Source organism: Oncorhynchus keta, unplaced genomic scaffold (genome assembly GCF_023373465.1).
Source record: "Oncorhynchus keta strain PuntledgeMale-10-30-2019 unplaced genomic scaffold, Oket_V2 Un_contig_1553_pilon_pilon, whole genome shotgun sequence".
NCBI classification, from domain to species: domain Eukaryota; kingdom Metazoa; phylum Chordata; class Actinopteri; order Salmoniformes; family Salmonidae; genus Oncorhynchus; species Oncorhynchus keta.
In genome coordinates this window covers 15,103-34,529 of record NW_026279375.1, presented here as the reverse complement: position 1 = coordinate 34,529, position 19,427 = coordinate 15,103, and the positions used below count along the sequence as shown (strand labels likewise).

The window sequence follows — 19,427 nt, the reverse complement described above, 5'->3', positions numbered from 1 at the left end:
TCAAAGAAGATGGATGTGTTGTTGTGTCTCAGTGTGTTGTTGTTGTTGTTGTTGTTGTTTACCTTGTAGGGCATGGACTCAAAGAAGAGGGATGTGTTGTTGTGTCTCAGTGTGTGTTGTTGTTGTTGTTGTTTACCTTGTAGGGCATGACTCAAAGAAGATGGATGTGTTGTTGTGTCTCAGTGTGTTGTTGTGTCTCAGTGTGTGTTGTTGTTGTTGTTGTTTACCTTGTAGGGCATGGACTCAAAGAAGATGGATGTGTTGTTGTGTCTCAGTGTGTTGTTGTTGTTGTTTACCTTGTAGGGCATGGACTCAAAGAAGATGGATGTGTTGTTGTGTCTCAGTGTGTTGTTGTTGTTGTTGTTTACCTTGTAGGGCATGGACTCAAAGAAGATGGATGTGTTGTTGTGTCTCAGTGTGTTGTTGTTGTTGTTTACCTTGTAGGGCATGGACTCAAAGAAGATGGATGTGGCAGAGATCTTCTTCTTGTCCGTCATGAAGCCGTGCGTTGGTGACCTCCATCGGGGGGTCCAGACCCATGATCCTCCCATGAGGCTCCACGATCGCCGTGTACACAGCAAAGTTAGCAGGGAGCCTACAAACACATGTGTCTGGTTGTTAGACCCTACGGAGCTGTACTGGGATGGCCTGGTTACACCTAGTTAGACCCTACAGAGGTGTACTGGGATGGCCTGGTTACACCTAGTTAGACCCTACAGAGCTGTACTGGGATGGCCTGGTTACACCTAGTTAGACCCTACAGAGCTGTACTGGGATGGCCTGGTTACACCTCCACCTAGTTAGACCCTACAGAGCTGTACTGGGATGGCCTGGTTACACCTAGTTAGACCCTACAGAGCTGTACTGGGATGGCCTGGTTACACCTCCACCTAGTTAGACCCTACAGAGCTGTACTGGGATGGCCTGGTTACACCTAGTTAGACCCTACAGAGCTGTACTGGGATGGCCTGGTTACACCTCCACCTAGTTAGACCCTACAGAGCTGTACTGGGATGGCCTGGTTACACCTCCACCTGTGTTGTTAGACCCTACAGAGCTGTACTGGGATGGCCTGGTTACACCTAGTTAGACCCTACAGAGCTGTACTGGGATGGCCTGGTTACACCTAGTTAGACCCTACAGAGCTGTACTGGGATGGCCTGGTTACACCTAGTTAGACCCTACAGAGCTGTACTGGGATGGCCTGGTTACACCTAGTTAGACCCTACAGAGCTGTACTGGAATGGCCTGGTTACACCTCCACCTAGTTAGACCCTACGGAGCTGTACTGGGATGGCCTGGTTACACCTAGTTAGACCCTACAGAGCTGTACTGGGATGGCCTGGTTACACCTAGTTAGACCCTACAGAGCTGTACTGGGATGGCCTGGTTACACCTAGTTAGACCCTACAGAGGTGTACTGGGATGGCCTGGTTACACCTAGTTAGACCCTACAGAGGTGTACTGGGATGGCCTGGTTACACCTAGTTAGACCCTACGGAGCTGTACTGGGATGGCCTGGTTACACCTAGTTAGACCCTACGGAGCTGTACTGGGATGGCCTGGTTACACCTCCACCCTAGTTAGACCCTACAGAGCTGTACTGGGATGGCCTGGTTACACCTAGTTAGACCCTACAGAGCTGTACTGGGATGGCCTGGTTACACCTAGTTAGACCCTACAGAGCTGTACTGGGATGGCCTGGTTACACCTAGTTAGACCCTACGGAGCTGTACTGGGATGGCCTGGTTACACCTCCACCTAGGGATTAGACCCTACAGAGCTGTACTGGGATGGCCTGGTTACACCTAGTTAGACCCTACGGAGCTGTACTGGGATGGCCTGGTTACACCTAGTTAGACCCTACAGAGCTGTACTGGGATGGCCTGGTTACACCTAGTTAGACCCTACAGAGGTGTACTGGGATGGCCTGGTTACACCTAGTTAGACCCTACGGAGCTGTACTGGGATGGCCTGGTTACACCTAGTTAGACCCTACAGAGCTGTACTGGGATGGCCTGGTTACACCTAGTTAGACCCTGTACGGATGCTGGTTACTGGGATGGCCTGGTTACACCTAGTTAGACCCTACAGAGCTGTACTGGGATGGCCTGGTTACACCTAGTTAGACCCTACAGAGCTGTACTGGGATGGCCTGGTTACACCTAGTTAGACCCTACAGAGCTGTACTGGGATGGCCTGGTTACACCTAGTTAGACCCTACAGAGCTGTACTGGGATGGCCTGGTTACACCTAGTTAGACCCTACGGAGCTGTACTGGGATGGCCTGGTTACACCTAGTTAGACCCTACAGAGCTGTACTGGGATGGCCTGGTTACACCTAGTTAGACCCTACAGAGGTGTACTGGGATGGCCTGGTTACACCTAGTTAGACCCTACAGAGCTGTACTGGGATGCTGTACTACAGGATGGGATGCCTGGTTACACTGGGATGGCCTGTTAGACCCTACAGAGCTGTACTGGGATGGCCTGGTTACACCTCCACCTGTAGTTGACCCTACAGAGCTGTACTGGGATGGCCTGGTTACACCTAGTTAGACCCTACAGAGCTGTACTGGGATGGCCTGGTTACACCTCCACCTAGTTAGACCCTACAGAGCTGTACTGGGATGGCCTGGTTACACCTAGTTAGACCCTACAGAGCTGTACTGGGATGGCCTGGTTGTACACCTGGTTACCCTAGTTAGACCCTACAGAGCTGTACTGGGATGGCCTGGTTACACCTAGGGCACCTAGTTAGGGATGGCCTGGTTAGAGCTGTTAGACCCTACAGAGGATGGCCTGGTTACACCTAGTTAGACCCTACAGAGCTGTACTGGGATGGCCTGGTTACACCTCCACCTAGTTAGACCCTACAGAGCTGTACTGGGATGGCCTGGTTTCACCTAGTTAGACCCTACAGAGCTGTACTGGGATGGCCTGGTTACACCTAGTTAGACCCTACAGGCTGTACTGGGATGGCCTGGTTACACCTGGTTAGTTAGACCCTACAGAGCTGTACTGGGATGGCCTCAAGTTAACATGGACCTGTTGTTAGACCCTACAGAGCTGTACTGGGATGGCCTGGTTACACCTCCACCTAGTTAGACCCTACAGAGCTGTACTGGGATGGCCTGGTTACACCTAGTTAGACCCTACAGAGCTGTACTGGGATGGCCTGGTTACACCTCCACCTAGTTAGACCCTACAGAGCTGTACTGGGATGGCCTGGTTACACCTAGTTAGACCCTACAGAGCTGTACTGGGATGGCCTGGTTACACCTGTTAGACCCTACAGAGCTGTACTGGGATGGCCTGGTTACACCTAGTTAGACCCTACAGAGCTGTACTGGGATGGCCTGGTTACACCATTACTCAACCCTGTGTTGTTAGAGCTGTGTGTGGGATGGCCTGGTTACACCTAGTTAGACCCTACAGAGCTGTGTACTGGGATGGATGGTTACACCTAGTTAGACCCTACAGAGCTGTACTGGGATGGCCTGGTTACACCTCCACCTAGTTAGACCCTACAGAGCTGTACTGGGATGGCCTGGTTACACCTCCACCTAGTTAGACCCTACAGAGCTGTACTGGGATGGCCTGGTTACACCTCCACCTAGTTAGACCCTACAGAGCTGTACTGGGATGGCCTGGTTACACCTAGAAGACGGATGTTAGACCCTACAGAGCTGTACTGGGATGGACTGGTGTACACCTAGTTAGACCCTACAGAGCTGTACTGGGATGGCCTGGTTACACCTAGTTAGACCCTACAGAGCTGTACTGGGATGGCCTGGTTACACTTGTGGCCACCCTAGTTAGACCCTACAGAGCTGTACTGGGATGGCCTGGTTACACCTCCACCTAGTTAGACCCTACAGAGCTGTACTGGGATGGCCTGGTTACACCTAGTTAGACCCTACAGAGCTGTACTGGGATGGCCTGGTTACACCTAGTTAGACCCTACAGAGCTGTACTGGGATGGCCTGGTTACACCTCCACCTAGTTAGACCCTACAGAGCTGTACTGGGATGGCCTGGTTACACCTAGTTAGACCCTACAGAGCTGTACTGGGATGGCCTGGTTACCTCCACCTAGTTAGACCCTACAGAGCTGTACTGGGATGGCCTGGTTTCACCTAGTTAGACCCTACAGAGCTGTACTGGGATGGCCTGGTTACACCTAGTTAGACCCTACAGAGCTGTACTGGGATGGCCTGGTTACACCTAGTTAGACCCTACAGAGCTGTACTGGGATGGCCTGGTTACACCTCCACCTAGTTAGACCCTACAGAGCTGTACTGGGATGGCCTGGTTACACCTAGTTAGACCCTACAGAGCTGTACTGGGATGGCCTGGTTACACCTAGTTAGACCCTACAGAGCTGTACTGGGATGGCCTGGTTACACCTAGTTAGACCCTACAGAGCTGTACTGGGATGGCCTGGTTACACCTAGTTAGACCCTACAGAGCTGTACTGGGATGGCCTGGTTACACCTCCACCTAGTTAGACCCTACAGAGCTGTACTGGGATGGCCTGGTTACACCTCCACCTAGTTAGACCCTACAGAGCTGTACTGGGATGGCCTGGTTACACCTCCACCTAGTTAGACCCTACAGAGCTGTACTGGGATGGCCTGGTTACACCTAGTTAGACCCTACAGAGCTGTACTGGGATGGCCTGGTTACACCTAGTTAGACCCTACAGAGCTGTACTGGGATGGCCTGGTTACACCTCCACCTAGTTAGACCCTACAGAGCTGTACTGGGATGGCCTGGTTACACCTCCACCTAGTTAGACCCTACAGAGCTGTACTGGGATGGCCTGGTTACACCTAGTTAGACCCTACAGAGCTGTACTGGGATGGCCTGGTTACACCTCCACCTAGTTAGACCCTACAGAGCTGTACTGGGATGGCCTGGTTACACCTAGTTAGACCCTACAGAGCTGTACTGGGATGGCCTGGTTACACCTAGTTAGACCCTACAGAGCTGTACTGGGATGGCCTGGTTACACCTAGTTAGACCCTACAGAGCTGTACTGGAATGGCCTGGTTACACCTCCACCTAGTTAGACCCTACGGAGCTGTACTGGAATGGCCTGGTTACACCTCCACCTAGTTAGACCCTACAGAGCTGTACTGGGATGGCCTGGTTACACCTCCACCTAGTTAGACCCTACAGAGCTGTACTGGGATGGCCTGGTTACACCTAGTTAGACCCTACAGAGCTGTACTGGGATGGCCTGGTTACACCTCCACCTAGTTAGACCCTACAGAGCTGTACTGGGATGGCCTGGTTACACCTCCACCTAGTTAGACCCTACAGAGCTGTACTGGGATGGCCTGGTTACACCTAGTTAGACCCTACAGAGCTGTACTGGGATGGCCTGGTTACACCTCCACCTAGTTAGACCCTACAGAGCTGTACTGGGATGGCCTGGTTACACCTCCACCTAGTTAGACCCTACAGAGCTGTACTGGGATGGCCTGGTTACACCTAGTTAGACCCTACAGAGCTGTACTGGGATGGCCTGGTTACACCTCCACCTAGTTAGACCCTACAGAGCTGTACTGGGATGGCCTGGTTACCCTCACCTAGTTAGACCCTACAGAGCTGTACTGGGATGGCCTGGTTACACTCCACCTAGTTAGACCCTACAGAGCTGTACTGGGATGGCCTGGTTACACCTCCACCTAGTTAGACCCTACAGAGCTGTACTGGGATGGCCTGGTTACACCTAGTTAGACCCTACAGAGCTGTACTGGGATGGCCTGGTTACACCTAGTTAGACCCTACAGAGCTGTACTGGGATGGCCTGGTTACACCTAGTTAGACCCTACAGAGCTGTACTGGGATGGCCTGGTTACACCTAGTTAGACCCTACAGAGCTGTACTGGGATGGCCTGGTTACACCTAGTTAGACCCTACAGAGCTGTACTGGGATGGCCTGGTTACACCTAGTTAGACCCTACAGAGCTGTACTGGGATGGCCTGGTTACACCTAGTTAGACCCTACAGAGCTGTACTGGGATGGCCTGGTTACACCTCCACCTAGTTAGACCCTACAGAGCTGTACTGGGATGGCCTGGTTACACCTAGTTAGACCCTACAGAGCTGTACTGGGATGGCCTGGTTACACCTCCACCTAGTTAGACCCTACAGAGCTGTACTGGGATGGCCTGGTTACACCTAGTTAGACCCTACAGAGCTGTACTGGGATGGCCTGGTTACACCTAGTTAGACCCTACAGAGCTGTACTGGGATGGCCTGGTTACACCTAGTTAGACCCTACAGAGCTGTACTGGGATGGCCTGGTTACACCTCCACCTAGTTAGACCCTACAGAGCTGTACTGGGATGGCCTGGTTACACCTAGTTAGACCCTACAGAGCTGTACTGGGATGGCCTGGTTACACCTAGTTAGACCCTACAGAGCTGTACTGGGATGGCCTGGTTACACCTAGTTAGACCCTACAGAGCTGTACTGGGATGGCCTGGTTACACCTAGTTAGACCCTACAGAGCTGTACTGGGATGGCCTGGTTACACCTAGTTAGACCCTACAGAGCTGTACTGGGATGGCCTGGTTACACCTCCACCTAGTTAGACCCTACGGAGCTGTACTGGGATGGCCTGGTTACACCTAGTTAGACCCTACAGAGCTGTACTGGGATGGCCTGGTTACACCTCCTGTACTGGGACCTAGTTAGACCCTACAGAGCTGTACTGGGATGGCCTGGTTACACCTCCACCTAGTTACCTGTACTGGGATGGCCTTAGACCCTACAGAGCTGTACTGGGATGGCCTGGTTACCCTACCTAGTTAGACCCTACAGAGCTGTACTGGGATGGCCTGGTTTCCACACCTAGTTAGACCCTACGGAGCTGTACTGGGATGGCCTGGTTACACCTAGTTAGACCCTACAGAGCTGTACTGGGATGGCCTGGTTACACCTAGTTAGACCCTACAGAGCTGTACTGGGATGGCCTGGTTACACCTCCACCTAGTTAGACCCTACAGAGCTGTACTGGGATGGCCTGGTTACACCTCCACCTAGTTAGACCCTACAGAGCTGTACTGGGATGGCCTGGTTACACCTAGTTAGACCCTACAGAGCTGTACTGGGATGGCCTGGTTACACCTCCACCTAGTTAGACCCTACAGAGCTGTACTGGGATGGCCTGGTTACACCTAGTTAGACCCTACAGAGCTGTACTGGGATGGCCTGGTTACACCTCCACCTTTAGACCCTACAGAGCTGTACTGGGATGGCCTGGTTTCACCTAGTTAGACCCTACAGAGCTGTACTGGGATGGCCTGGTTACACCTAGTTAGACCCTACAGAGCTGTACTGGGATGGCCTGGTTACACCTAGTTAGACCCTACAGAGCTGTACTGGGATGGCCTGGTTACACCTCCACCTGTACTGGGATGTTAGACCCTACAGAGCTGTACTGGGATGGCCTGGTTACACCTAGTTAGACCCTACAGAGCTGTACTGGGATGGCCTGGTTACACCTAGTTAGACCCTACAGAGCTGTACTGGGATGGCCTGGTTACACCCACCTAGTTAGACCCTACAGAGCTGTACTGGGATGGCCTGGTTACACCTCCACCTAGTTAGACCCTACAGAGCTGTACTGGGATGGTCTGGTTACACCTCCACCTAGTTAGACCCTACAGAGCTGTACTGGGATGGCCTGGTTACACCTAGTTAGACCCTACAGAGCTGTACTGGGATGGCCTGGTTACACCTAGTTAGACCCTACAGAGCTGTACTGGGATGGCCTGGTTACACCTCCACCTAGTTAGACCCTACAGAGCTGTACTGGGATGGCCTGGTTCCACCTCCACCTAGTTAGACCCTACAGAGCTGTACTGGGATGGCCTGGTTACACCTCCACCTAGTTAGACCCTACAGAGCTGTACTGGGATGGCCTGGTTACACCTCCACCTAGTTAGACCCTACAGAGCTGTACTGGGATGGCCTGGTTACACCTAGTTAGACCCTACAGAGCTGTACTGGGATGGCCTGGTTACACCTAGTTAGACCCTACAGAGCTGTACTGGGATGGCCTGGTTACACCTCCACCTAGTTAGACCCTAAGAGCTGTACTGGGATGGCCTGGTTACACCTAGTTAGACCCTACAGAGCTGTACTGGGATGGCCTGGTTACACCTAGTTAGACCCTACAGAGCTGTACTGGGATGGCCTGGTTACACCTAGTTAGACCCTACAGAGCTGTACTGGGATGGCCTGGTTACCCTAGTTAGACCCTACAGAGCTGTACTGGGATGGCCTGGTTACACCTCCACCTAGTTAGACCCTACAGAGCTGTACTGGGATGGCCTGGTTACACCTCCACCTAGTTAGACCCTACAGAGCTGTACTGGGATGGCCTGGTTACACCTCCACCTAGTTAGACTACCTGAGTATGTGTCTCTGTGTAGTGTGGGGGGTACTACCCAGTATGTGTCTCTGTGCAGTGGGGGGTACTACCTGAGTATGTGTCTCTGTCTAGTGGGGGGGTACTACCTGAGTATGGCTGTACGTTAACTCCCCACTTGTCAGCGTCCAGTCCGTAGGCCTCCAGAGCTCTCCTCTGACACAGACGCTCCAACTCATCAACATGTTCTGTACCACCGTAGTACCTACACACACAAACACACACACACACACACACACACACACACACACACACACACACACACACACACACACACACACACACACACACACACACACACACACACACACACACACACACAACATATTGTTGAGATCTCTGGTCTCCATAACCAAACCCATTAGATAACCCTGGAGATCTCTGGTCTCCATAACCAAACCCATTCTCTCAGGGATAGATAACCCTGGAGATCTCTGGTCTCCATAACCAAACCCATTAGATAACCCTGGAGATCTCTGGTCTCCATAACCAAACCCATTAGATAACCCTGGAGATCTCTGGTCTCCATAACCAAACCCATTAGATAACCCTGGAGATCTCTGGTCTCCACAACCAAACCCATTAGATAACCCTGGAGATCTCTGGTCTCCATAACCAAACCCATTAGATAACCCTGGAGATCTCTGGTCTCCATAACCATCTAAAGCCATATAGTCTATACTCTGACCATCTAAAGCCATATAGTCTATACTCTAACCATCTAAAGCCATATAGTCTATACTCTAACCATCTAAAGCCATATAGTCTATACTCTAACCACCTAAAGCCATATAGTCTATACTCTCTAACCACCTAAAGCCATATAGTCTATACTCTAACCACCTAAAGCCATATAGTCTATACTCTAACCATCTAAAGCCATATAGTCTATACTCTAACCATCTAAAGCCATATAGTCTATACTCTAACCATCTAAAGCCATATAGTCTATACTCTGACCATCTAAAGCCATATAGTCTATACTCTAACCATCTAAAGCCATATAGTCTATACTCTAACCATCTAAAGCCATATAGTCTATACTCTAACCATCTAAAGCCATATAGTCTATACTCTAACCATCTAAAGCCATATAGTCTATACTCTAACCATCTAAAGCCATATAGTCTATACTCTAACCATCTAAAGCCATATAGTCTATACTCTAACCATCTAAAGCCATATAGTCTATACTCTAACCATCTAAAGCCATATAGTCTATACTCTAACCATCTAAAGCCATATAGTCTATACTCTAACCACCTGACTAAAGCCATATAGTCTATACTCTAACCACCTGACTAAAGCCATATAGTCTATACTCTAACCACCTGACTAAAGCCATATAGTCTATACTCTAACCATCTAAAGCCATATAGTCTATACTCTAACCATCTAAAGCCATATAGTCTATACTCTAACCATCTAAAGCCATATAGTCTATACTCTAACCACCTGACTAAAGCCATATAGTCTATACTCTAACCACCTGACTAAAGCCATATAGTCTATACTCTAACCATCTAAAGCCATATAGTCTATACTCTAACCATCTAAAGCCATATAGTCTATACTCTAACCATCTAAAGCCATATAGTCTATACTCTAACCACCTGACTAAAGCCATATAGTCTATACTCTAACCACCTGACTAAACCATATAGTCTATACTCTAACCATCTAAAGCCATATAGTCTATACTCTAACCATCTAAAGCCATATAGTCTATACTCTAACCATCTAAAGCCATATAGTCTATACTCTAACCATCTAAAGCCATATAGTCTATACTCTAACCACCTGACTAAAGCCATATAGTCTATACTCTAACCACCTGACTAAAGCCATATAGTCTATACTCTAACCATCTAAAACCATATAGTCTATACTCTAACCACCTGACTAAAGCCATATAGTCTATACTCTAACCACCTGACTAAAGCCATATAGTCTATACTCTAACCACCTGACTAAAGCCATATAGTCTATACTCTAACCATCTAAAGCCATATAGTCTATACTCTAACCATCTAAAGCCATATAGTCTATACTCTAACCATCTAAAGCAATATAGTCTATACTCTAACCATCTAAAGCAATATAGTCTATACTCTAACCATCTAAAGCCATATAGTCTATACTCTAACCACCTGACTAAAGCCATATAGTCTATACTCTAACCACCTGACTAAACCATATAGTCTATACTCTAACCATCTAAAGCCATATAGTCTATACTCTAACCATCTAAAGCCATATAGTCTATACTCTAACCACCTGACTAAAGCCATATAGTCTATACTCTAACCACCTGACTAAAGCCATATAGTCTATACTCTAACCACCTGACTAAAGCCATATAGTCTATACTCTAACCACCTGACTAAACCATATAGTCTATACTCTAACCATCTAAAGCCATATAGTCTATACTCTAACCATCTAAAGCCATATAGTCTATACTCTAACCATCTAAAGCCATATAGTCTAAACTCTAACCACCTAAAGCCATATAGTCTATACTCTAACCACCTGACTAAAGCCATATAGTCTATACTCTAACCACCTGACTAAACCATATAGTCTATACTCTAACCATCTAAAGCCATATAGTCTATACTCTAACCACCTAATGCCATATAGTCTATACTCTAACCACCTAAAGCCATATAGTCTATACTCTAACCATCTAAAGCCATATAGTCTATACTCTAACCACCTGACTAAAGCCATATAGTCTATACTCTAACCATCTAAAGCCATATAGTCTATACTCTAACCATCTAAAGCCATATAGTCTATACTCTAACCACCTGACTAAAGCCATATAGTCTATACTCTAACCACCTAAAGCCATATAGTCTATACTCTAACCATCTAAAGCCATATAGTCTATACTCTAACCATCTAAAGCCATATAGTCTATACTCTAACCATCTAAAGCCATATAGTCTATACTCTAACCACCTAAAGCCATATAGTCTATACTCTAACCACCTAAAGCCATATAGTCTATACTCTAACCATCTAAAGCCATATAGTCTATACTCTAACCACCTAAAGCCATATAGTCTATACTCTAACCACCTAAAGCCATATAGTCTATACTCTAACCACCTAAAGCCATATAGTCTACTCTAACCACCTAAAGCCATATAGTCTATACTCTAACCATCTAAAGCCATATAGTCTATACTCTAACCACCTAAAGCCATATAGTCTATACTCTAACCACCTAAAGCCATATAGTCTCCTCCCAGTTAGATAATCTGGTGCCTTCCTGCTATTTCTTATTATTGATTGAAGACTTTTGCTACAGAATGCGATTGCTTTTCTTACCTCTGTCCAGGATACCCCTCTGAGTGACTCCCTGGTTAAATACAGGTTCATAAAGCTTCATAAAGGTTCATAGTGCCTACCTCTGTCCAGGATACCCCTCTGAGTGACTCCCTGGTTAAATACAGGTTCATAAAGCTTCATAAAGGTTCATAGTGCCTACCTCTGTCCAGGTTACCCCTCTGAGTGACTCCCTGGTTAAATACAGCTTCATAAAGGTTCATAGTGCCTACCTCTGTCCAGGTTACCCCTCTGAGTGACTCCCTGGTTAAATATGGGTTCATAAAGCTTCATAGTGCCTTCCTCTGTCCAGGATACCCCTCTGAGTGACTCCCTGGTTAAATACAGGTTCATAAAGCTTCATAAAGGTTCATAGTGCCTACCTCTGTCCAGGATACCCCTCTGAGTGACTCCCTGGTTAAATACAGGTTCATAAAGCTTCATAAAGGTTCATAGTGCCTACCTCTGTCCAGGTTACCCCTCTGAGTGACTCTCTGGTTAAATACAGGTTCATAAAGCTTCATAAAGGTTCATAGTGCCTACCTCTGTCCAGGATACCCCTCTGAGTGACTCCCTGGTTAAATACAGGTTCATAAAGCTTCATAACGGTTCATAGTGCCCACCTCTGTCCAGGATACCCCTCTGAGTGACTCCCTGGTTAAATACAGGTTCATAAAGCTTCATAAAGGTTCATAGTGCCTACCTCTGTCCAGAATACCCCTCTGAGTGACTCCCTGGTTTAATACAGGTTCATAAAGCTTCATAAAGGTTCATAGTGCCTACCTCTGTCCAGGATACCCCTCTGAGTGACTCCCTGGTTTAATACAGGTTCATAAAGCTTCATAAAGCTTCATAGTGCCTACCTCTGTCCAGGATACCCCTCTGAGTACTTGTTGTTCATACAGGAGCCCAGGGCTTCTAGAACAGCTCTGGAGGTGAAGTTCTCTGATGCGATCAGCTCCAGGCCGAAGGTCTGACGGTGCTTCTCTCTCTTGATGATGGAGAACACCTAGACAATACACCGTTCCATTATAATACACCTAGACAATACACTGATTCATTATAATACACCTAGACAATACACCGTTCCATTATAATACACCTAGACAATACACCGATTCATTATAATACACCGAGACAATACACCGATTCATTATAATACACCTAACACAATACACCGTTCCATTATAATACACCTAGACAATACACCGATTCATTATAATACACCTAGACAATACACCGATTCATTATAATACACCTAGACAATACACTGATTCATTATAATACACCTAGACAATACACCGTTCCATTATAATACACCTAGACAATACACCGTTCCATTATAATACACCTAGACAATACACCGATTCATTATAATACACCTAGACAATACACCGTTCCATTATAATACACCTAGACAATACACTGATTCATTATAATACACCTAGACAATACACCGTTCCATTATAATACACCTAGACAATACACCAATTCATTATAATACACAACTAACACAATACACCGATTCATTATAATACACCTAGACAATACACTGATTAATTATAATACACCTAGACAATACACCGTTTCATTATAATACACAACTAACACAATACACTGTTCCATTATAATACACCTAGACAATACACTGATCCATTATAATACACCTAGACAATACACCGTTCCATTATAATACACCTAGACAATACACCAATTCATTATAATACACCTAGACAATACACTGATTCATTATAATACACCTAGACAATACACCGTTTCATTATAATACACAACTAACACAATACACCCATTACAATACACCTAACACAATACACCGTTCCATTATAATACACCTAGACAATACACCGTTCATTATAATACACACCTAACACAATACACCGTTCATACAATACACCTAACACAATACACCGTTCCATTATAATACACCTAGACAATACACCGTTCCATTATAATACACCTAGATAATACACCGATTCATTATAATTAACACCTAACACAATACACCGATTCATTATAATACACCTAGACAATACACTGTTCCATTATAATACACCTAGACAATACACCGATTCATTATAATACACCTAGACAATACACGTTCCATTATAATACACCTAGACAATACACCATTCCATTATAATACACCTAGATAATACACCGATTCATTATAATACACCTAGACAATACACCGTTCCATTATAATACACCTAGACAATACACCGTTCCATTATAATACACCTGACAATACACCGTTCCATTATAATACACCTAGACAATACACCATTCCATTATAATACACCTAGATAATACACCGATTCATTATAATACACCTAACACAATACACTGATTCATTACAATACACCTAACACATACAGGTTCCATTATAATACACCTAGACAATACACCGTTCCATTATAATACACCTAGACAATACACCGTTATAATACACCTAGACAATACACCATTCCATTATAATACACCTAGATAATACACCGATTCATTATAATACACCTAGACAATACACCGTTCCATTATAATACACCTAGACAATACACCGTTCCATTATAATACACCTAGACAATACATTATAATACACCTAGACAATACACCGTCCATTATAATACACCTAGACAATACACTGATTCATTATAATACACCTAGACAATACACCGTTCCATTATAATACACCTAGACAATACACCGTTCCATTATAATACACCTAGACAATACACCGATTCATTATAATACACACCTAACACAATACACTGTTCCATTATAATACACCTAGACAATACACCGTTCCATTATAATACACCTAGATAATACACCGATTCATTATAATACACCTAGACAATACACCGTTCCATTATAATACACCTAACACAATACACCGATTCATTATAATACACCTAGACAATACACCGTTCCATTATAATACACCTAGACAATACACTGATTCATTATAATACACCTAGACAATACACCGTTCCATTATAATACACCTAGACAATACACCGATTCATTATAATACACCTAACACAATACACCGTTCCATTATAATACACCTAGACAATACACCGTTCCATTATAATACACCTAGACAATACACCGTTCCATTATAATACACCTAGACAATACACCGTTCCATTATAATACACCTAACACAATACACCGATTCATTACAATACACCTAGACAATACACCGTTCCATTATAATACACCTGGATAATACACCGATTCATTATAATACACCTAGACAATACACCGTTCCATTATAATACACCTAGACAATACACCGATTCATTATAATACACCAAGACAATACACCGACAATTCCATTATAATACACCTAACACAATACACTGTTCCATTATAATACACCTAACACAATACATTATAATACACCTAGATAATACACCGATTCATTAATACACCTAGACAATACACCAATTCATTATAATACACCTAGACAATACACTGATTCATTATAATACACCTAACACAATACACCGATTCATTATAATACACCTAGACAATACACCGTTCCATTATAATACACCTAGACAATACACAGATTCATTATAATACACCTAGACAATACACTGATTCATTATAATACACCTAACACAATACACCGATTCATTATAATACACCTAGACAATACACCGATTCATTATAATACACCTAGACAATACACCGATTCATTATAATACACCTAGACAATACACCGATTCATTATAATACACCTAGACAATACACCGACATTATAATACACCGGGACAATTCCATTATAATACACCTAGACAATACACTGATTCATTATATAACCTAACACAATACACCGATTCATTATAATACACCTAGACAATACACCGATTCATTACAATACACCTAGACAATACACCGATTCATTATAATACACCTAGACAATACACCGATTCATTATAATACACCAATAGATTATAATACAATACACCGATTCATTATAATACACCTAGACAATACACCGATTCATTATAATACACCTAACACAATACACCGATTCATTATAATACACCTAGACAATACACCGATTCATTATAATACACCTAGACAATACACCGATTCATTATAATACACCGACAATACACCGTTCCATTATAATACACCTAACACAATACACTGTTCCATTATAATACACCTAGACAATACACCAATTCATTATAATACACCTAACACAATACACCGATTCATTATAATACACCTAGACAATACACCGATTCATTATAATACACCTAACACAATACACCGATTCATTATAATACACCTAGACAATACACCGATTCATTATAATACACCTAGACAATACACTGATTCATTATAATACACCTAGACAATACACATTATAATACACCTAGACAATACACTGATTCATTATAATACACCTAACACAATACACCGATTCATTATAATACACCTAGACAATACACTGATTCATTATAATACACCTAGACAATACACCGTTCATTATAATACACCTAGACAATACACAGATTCATTATAATACACCGGGACAATTCCATTATAATACACCTAGACAATACACCGATTCATTATAATACACCTAGACAATACACCAATTCATTATAATACACCTAGACAATACACCGTTCCATTATAATACACCTAGACAATACACCGTTCCATTATAATACACCTAGACAATACACCAATTCATTATAATACACCTAGACAATACACTGATTCATTATAATACACCTAGACAATACAATATTATAATACACCTTACACATTATAAATACACCTAGACAATACACCTAGACAATACACTGATTATATAATACACCTAGACAATAATACACCTAGACAATACACCGTCCATTATAATACACCTATTATAATATACATTCATTATAATACACCGTTCCATTATAATACACCTAGACAATACACCGTTCCATTATAATACACCTAGACAATACACCGTTCCATTATAATACACCTAGACAATACACCGTTCCATTATAATACACCTAGACAATACACCGATTCATTACATTATATAATACACCTAGACAATACACCGTTCCATTATAATACACCTAGACAATACACCGTTCCATTATAATACACCTAATTATACACCTAGACAATACACCGATTCATTATAATACACCTAGACAATACACCGACAATTCCATTATAATACACCTAGACAATACACCGTTACACCATTCCATTATAATACCCTAGACAATACACCGTTCCATTATAATACACCTAGACAATACACCGTTCCATTATAATACACCTAGACAATACACCGCAATACACCGTTCCATTATAATACACCTAGACAATACACTTATAATACACCTAGACAATACACCGCCATTATAATACACCTAGACAATACACCGTATTACCTGGCCTTATACCCAGCCTGTAATACACTGTCATTTACCTGGCCTGTACACCTAGACAATACACCAATTCATTATAATACACCTAGACAATACACAGGGCCTGTAGTTCATTATAATACACCGGGCCTGTAACACAATACACCGGCCTTAACCCAGCCTGTAGTTACCTGGCCTGAACCCAGCCTGTAGTTACCTGGCCTGAACCCAGCCTGTAGTTACCTGGCCTTAACCCAGCCTGTATGTACCTGGCCTTAACCCAGCCTGTAGTTACCTGGCCTGAACCCAGCCTGTAGTTACCTGGCCTTAACCCAGCCTGTAGGTACCTGGCCTTAACCCAGCCTGTAGGTACCTGGCCTTAACCCAGCCTGTAGGTACCTGGCCTTAACCCAGCCTGTGGGTACCTGGCCTTAACCCAGCCTGTGGGTACCTGGCCTTAACCCAGCCTGTGGGTACCTGGCCTTAACCCAGCCTGTAGGTACCTGGCCTTAACCCAGCCTGTAGGTACCTGGCCTTAACCCAGCCTGTAGGTACCTGGCCTTAACCCAGCCTGTAGGTACCTGGCCTTAACCCAGCCTGTAGGTACCTGGCCTTAACCCAGCCTATAGTTACCTGGCCTTAACCCAGCCTGTAGTTACCTGGCCTTAACCCAGCCTGTAGGTACCTGGCCTTAACCCAGCCTGTAGGTACCTGGCCTTAACCCAGCCTGTAGGTACCTGGCCTGTAGTTACCTACCTGTTCCCCCCTGCGTGACGTACCTCTGAGTCGTTGGAGCTGAGTGGCTCCTGCATCATCTTGTTGTGAGACTCCCACACGTCCTTACTGACATGGTGACTGGTACCGTTGCTATGAGACATGACGCCTGGTACTGATCTACAGACACAGACAAGACCAACAGTTAGTTAGTTAGTTAAGCTATCTTTGGTCAACAAATAAGATTCAACAGCATCTTTGGTCAACCCTATATTTAGTCAGGTCTAAATATCAGTTGTTGGGAAAATATAGTATTCAGGACTATATTTAGTCAGGTCATCTGGTATTCAGGGCTATATTTAGTCAGGTTATCAGGACTATATTTAGTCAGGTTATCATCTGATATTCAGGACTATATTTAGTCAGGTTATCATCTGGTATTCAGGACCATATTTAGTCAGGTTATCTGGTATTCAGGACTATATTTAGTCAGGTTATCATCTGGTATTCAGGACTATATTTAGTCAGGTTATCATCTGGTATTCAGGACTATATTTAGTCAGGTTATCATCTGGTATTCAGGACTATATTTAGTCAGGTTATCATCTGGTATTCAGGACTATATTTAGTCAGGTTATCATCTGGTATTCAGGACTATATTTAGTCAGGTTATCATCTGGTATTCAGGACTATATTTAGTCAGGTTATCATCGGTATTCAGGACTATATTTAGTCAGGTTATCATCTGGTATTCAGGACTATATTTAGTCAGGTTATCATCTGGTATTCAGGACTATATTTAGTCAGGTTATCATCTATATTTAGTCAGGTTATTCAGGACTATATTTAGTCAGGTTATCATCAGGTGGTATTCAGGACTATATTTAGTCAGGTTATCTGGTATTCAGGACTATATTTAGTCAGGTTATCATCTGGTATTCAGACTATATTTAGTCAGGTTATCTCTGGTATTCAGGACTATATTTAGTCAGGTCATCATCTGGTATTCAGGACTATATTTAGTCAGGTCATCATCTGGTATTCAGGACTATATTTAGTCAGGTTATCTGGTATTCAGGGCTATAGTTAGTCAGGTTATCATCTGGTATTCAGGACTATATTTAGTCAGGTTATCAGGACTATATTTAGTCAGGTTATCATCTGATATTCAGGACTATATTTAGTCAGGTTATCATCTGGTATTCAGGACCATATTTAGTCAGGTTATCTGGTATTCAGGACTATATTTAGTCAGGTTATCATCTGGTATTCAGGACTATATTTAGTCAGGTTATCATCTGGTATTCAGGACTATATTTAGTCAGGTTATCATCTGGTATTCAGGACTATATTTAGTCAGGTTATCATCTGGTATTCAGGACTATATTTAGTCAGGTTATCATCTGGTATTCAGGACTATATTTAGTCAGGTTATTCAGGGCTATATTTAGTCAGGTTATCATCTGGTATTCAGGACATATAGGACTATATTTAGTCAGGTCATCT

The 19,427-nt window shown here is 43.9% G+C and overlaps 1 protein-coding gene across 1 annotated transcript in view; it reads right to left on the bottom strand.

Annotated features, from left to right (window-relative positions):
* The window catches only part of LOC127919016 (serine hydroxymethyltransferase, cytosolic-like), a 76,212-nt gene that overhangs the window by 44,303 nt on the left and 12,482 nt on the right, over positions 1–19,427 (bottom strand). Inside the window, 6 exon segments of the mRNA XM_052502363.1 lie at positions 438–511; positions 514–528; positions 531–611; positions 8,535–8,653; positions 12,648–12,793; positions 17,987–18,101. Of these exon segments, the coding sequence (XP_052358323.1) occupies positions 438–511; positions 514–528; positions 531–611; positions 8,535–8,653; positions 12,648–12,793; positions 17,987–18,085 (534 nt within the window). The 5' untranslated portion in view covers positions 18,086–18,101.